This window comes from Sceloporus occidentalis, unplaced genomic scaffold (assembly GCF_023333645.1).
Source record: "Sceloporus occidentalis isolate IW3139 unplaced genomic scaffold, rSceOcc1.0.p SCAF_2, whole genome shotgun sequence".
NCBI classification, from domain to species: Eukaryota; Metazoa; Chordata; class Lepidosauria; order Squamata; family Phrynosomatidae; genus Sceloporus; species Sceloporus occidentalis.
In genome coordinates this window covers 110,826,166-110,829,714 of record NW_028316982.1, presented here as the reverse complement: position 1 = coordinate 110,829,714, position 3,549 = coordinate 110,826,166, and the positions used below count along the sequence as shown (strand labels likewise).

The 3,549-nt window shown below is 50.5% G+C and overlaps 1 protein-coding gene across 5 annotated transcripts in view; it reads left to right on the top strand.

The window, feature by feature from the left end:
* Positions 1-1,921: 1,921 nt before the first annotated feature.
* GRID1 (glutamate ionotropic receptor delta type subunit 1) overlaps positions 1,922-3,549 on the top strand; it is an 859,069-nt gene continuing 857,441 nt past the window's right edge. For 4 of the 5 annotated variants that reach the window (XM_089510585.1, XM_089510586.1, XM_089510584.1 and 1 more), the window contains exon 1: positions 1,923-2,663. In XM_089510585.1, the coding sequence (XP_089366711.1) occupies positions 2,585-2,663 (79 nt within the window). In that variant the 5' untranslated portion in view covers positions 1,923-2,584. Of the gene's footprint in view, positions 2,664-3,549 lie in introns of all 5 variants that reach the window. The other variant, XM_089510587.1, reaches the window with a different exon arrangement.

Genomic DNA, 3,549 nt, shown 5'->3' with positions numbered 1-3,549 from the left:
GATTCGTCGATTTGGTTCACCAAACGATTTATTTGTAGTGGGAATGTGGACTAAACAGTCTAGGTAATCTGTCTACATGCCGATTCTACAGACTAACACGGTTATATTTTGAATTCTACCTTGATGACATAGCTTTTAAACGCCTGAAAATGCGAATATTCAAGCTTCTGCTGTTTTCACAATGCCCCTCTGTGCCACATTTCTGGTTGGGGGCCAAGCCTGCCCCGATTTCCATCGAAAGGCTTTCTGAAGTTTCCTTGCCCACCTTTGCCCTGGCAGAAGGGGTGGCTGGCCTGGCCTGACACTGCAGCTCTTCCTCTTGCTCCAAGCTGGGATTTGGCCTCTCAGCCACATAATAATGTGGTTAACACCCTGCTTTGCCACTCATTTCTCCTGGCAGTGGTTTCCGTTACGTCTCTCTCGGCCGAGCTCCTGAATGGATTTGTTTTCCTCTGGATCCTGGTGCTGTATTTAAAGGCGCCTCACGTTTGGGGGCCTGCAATCACTGATGTGTTTGTTTGAAGGGGATGAATCAGTCTTCTGAGTCAAGCCACGTCCGATCTTAGGCATGGGGTTTCATTGAAGACTTTAAAATAGTATCACCCCCTCCCAAAGAGATCTTCTCAGCCTCAGCAGGGCAGTGACTTATACCATTTGTATGTGAAGATCTAAGATCAGGAGGTGAAAAAGGTGCAGACTTTCCCCACTTTCCCTTTAAATGTTGCCTTTATTATTTACAAGCTGCTGTTGACTGTCTCCAAGTGATCAGCTGCTGGCCTTGAAAGGGTGCAAGACTTGAAATGTCTGGGATATGGGGTGTCCATCCTAGGAATGCATTGAAATAGAGCCCGCTGCTCTATTTGTCCAAGCCAAACAAGGCACCAAAATGTGATCAAACCCTTCTGAGATGCTGAAAGAAATCCCACGCTGCTCTTAAGCGAAGCCTCTTGATGCCTCTCTGATGGAGTCTGGCTTGGACTGGGAGTCCTTGCCTTTTCGCTTTTCAGCCTTTGGAGAGCGCCTTAGTCCCTTTCTTCCCCCAGGAAGGGCTGCCTTGAAAGAGACAGAGAAGATCTCGACAGGATCGGATCAGCTTCGAGTGGAGCAGGGCCCATCATCCCCAGGACTCTTCTGTCACACCCCTCCCTTCCTCACTTTCTCAGCTACACAGAAAAGGACATGGAGATTGCACTCTCTTTCTCCATGCTGTGTGCCTTCAAGACTTATGGTGACCCTAAGGCAGTGATGTCCAAACTCTGCCCCTCCAGGTGTTTTGGACTTCAGCTCCCAGAAGCCTCAGCCACCTTGGCCAATGGTCTGGGATGCTGGGAGCTGAAGTCCCCAAACACCTGGAAGGCCAGAGTTTGGACATCACTGCCCTAAGGCAAGCCTGTCATGGGGTTTTATAGGCAAAATTCGTTCAAAGGGGGGGGGGGGGTTGCCATTGCCTTCCCCTGAGGCTGAGAGAGTGTGCCTTTGCCCAAGGTCACCGGGGGGCGGTTTCCATGGCCCAGCTGGGATTTCCAACTCTCCAGATTGCAAAACCCCACCACCACCATCATCATCAGAGGTTGCATCCGCACTGGGGGAGTCCCCTGTGTGCTGAGACCCCTTTGAACGGGCATAGGCTCCCTGCTGTGTAATTCGCAACAAGCGACACTTCCCAGCATTCCATAGCATGGAACCATGCCCCGTTCAAAGGGGTCTCAACACACAGATGGCTCCCCCAGTGCGGATGCAACCCCTGAGACTCCCCTCGTGTTGCTCCATCATCTCTCCATCTCTGTCTGTTGCCTTTGCGCCCAGACGATATGGAGGAGCAAGGCTCTGCAATCACGTGTTCCTAGGATATATTTGGGGGGGGGGGGGGAGAGAAGAAGAGGAGGAGGATCGCAGTGAAGCAAAGGGGGGTGCCTCCGCAGTTTGCTGGGGCCCAGGGACACACAGAAAGAGACACACACACTCACAACGGAGAGAGTGACACACAGGGAACGCGCATCCCCAAACACACACGCACAGAGGCAGCCTAAAGCAGAGATGCGCGTCCCCGAGAGCGCGCCTCCGGACCCACACACATCCACACACTGAGACACACAAACACACACACACACACACACAGTCACACACAGGGAGAAAGCCGGAGTGGCCAAGAGCTGCCGCTGAAGTCTGGAGCCTATTTTTTGCTTGCCTGCCTTCTTGATCGCTGTCGCCTCCAAGCAAAGCGGGGAATCTACCTATTTTTGGAAACCTCTGCCTGGTTTTTTGTTTGTAAGAAACCGTTTTATATCTATCCATCTATCTATAGATAGATATATAGATTGATATAGGTGTCTCTTTCTGATCTGTGGGGGAAGCAATCCCTTTCTGGCTTGGTCGACCCCTCTCCTGCGCTTTCCGACTTTCCGACATCAGGCTTCGAAATTACTTCGGGATTTAATTTTCTTTTCTCTCGATTTTTGGACAACAAGAAGAAGAGAAGAAAGAAATCTGGGTCTGCTTCTCTTTCCCTCCTCGGTGGCTTTTCCTTTCCCCCTTTCCCTCCCCAGCCACAATCCGGGCTGATGTGCTGCGCGAGTGGTCGGCAATGGAAGTGTTGAGGCTTTGGTTTTTCCCGTGGATATTTCAGTGCGTTTCGGTGGGAGCGGACTCCATCATCCACATTGGTAAGAAAAGAGAGAGAGAGAGAGATGTCTGTGTATCTCTCTGGGGTGTGTGTGTGTGTGTGTTGGCTCTTTCTCCTGGGTCTGGTGAGGCAAGGCATCCCAAAGAATCAATTAATAAAAAAGAAGGGATAGAGAGAAAAAGGAGGGTTGCGTCTTGGGGAAGTTGGCATCGCAATCCTAAAAGAAGAGAGGAAGATGGAGATGAAAGCAGGGGATGAACTCCGGAGAAGGAAAATGGAGAGAGAGAGAAGCAGAGAGAGACCCTCCATCAAACCACTGCAAAGTTAAGGGCGAGAGGAGGCTGCAATGATTCACCATTCAATGGTGGGTTTTCCTCCTCCTCTCTCTCTCTCTTCCTCTCTCTGAGCCTCAAGATTTGCCATTGCAGTGCCTTCTCCCTCTCAAAGCCCAGTCCTTTTTTGCCTTAGACCTGTTTGCTTCTTTTATTCTCCCCCAGTCCTCCTTTCCAAGGGAAACTTACAAGATGATGACCACCCTCTCCAGCTAAAGGCAGGTGTGGTTTTAAGATTAGGACCAACACACACACACACAAACACACACACATCTAAATGCCCACTTCCAAGTTAGCTGGTGTCTCTGGGGAGGCATGAAAAGATGGAGAGGAGGCAGAAGGAAGGTGCCTTGGCATCTCCTTAGGGCGAAGAAGATTTGGAGGAGGATTTGGAGGATTGCTAAGCATCAAGGTTGTGTGTTTGTGTGTTTGGGAGGAGAGGCTCCCAAACTAGGAGAAGGTTGAAGAATAGGGTGGGCTTCTTCCAAGGAACTTGTTGGAGAGCCCTTTGGCTGATGATGCCAAGGCTGGAATATCTGCCAGGCTTCCTTCCTTTGACACGAAGCAACGAGGCCAGAGTCTGCAGTTCCTTTT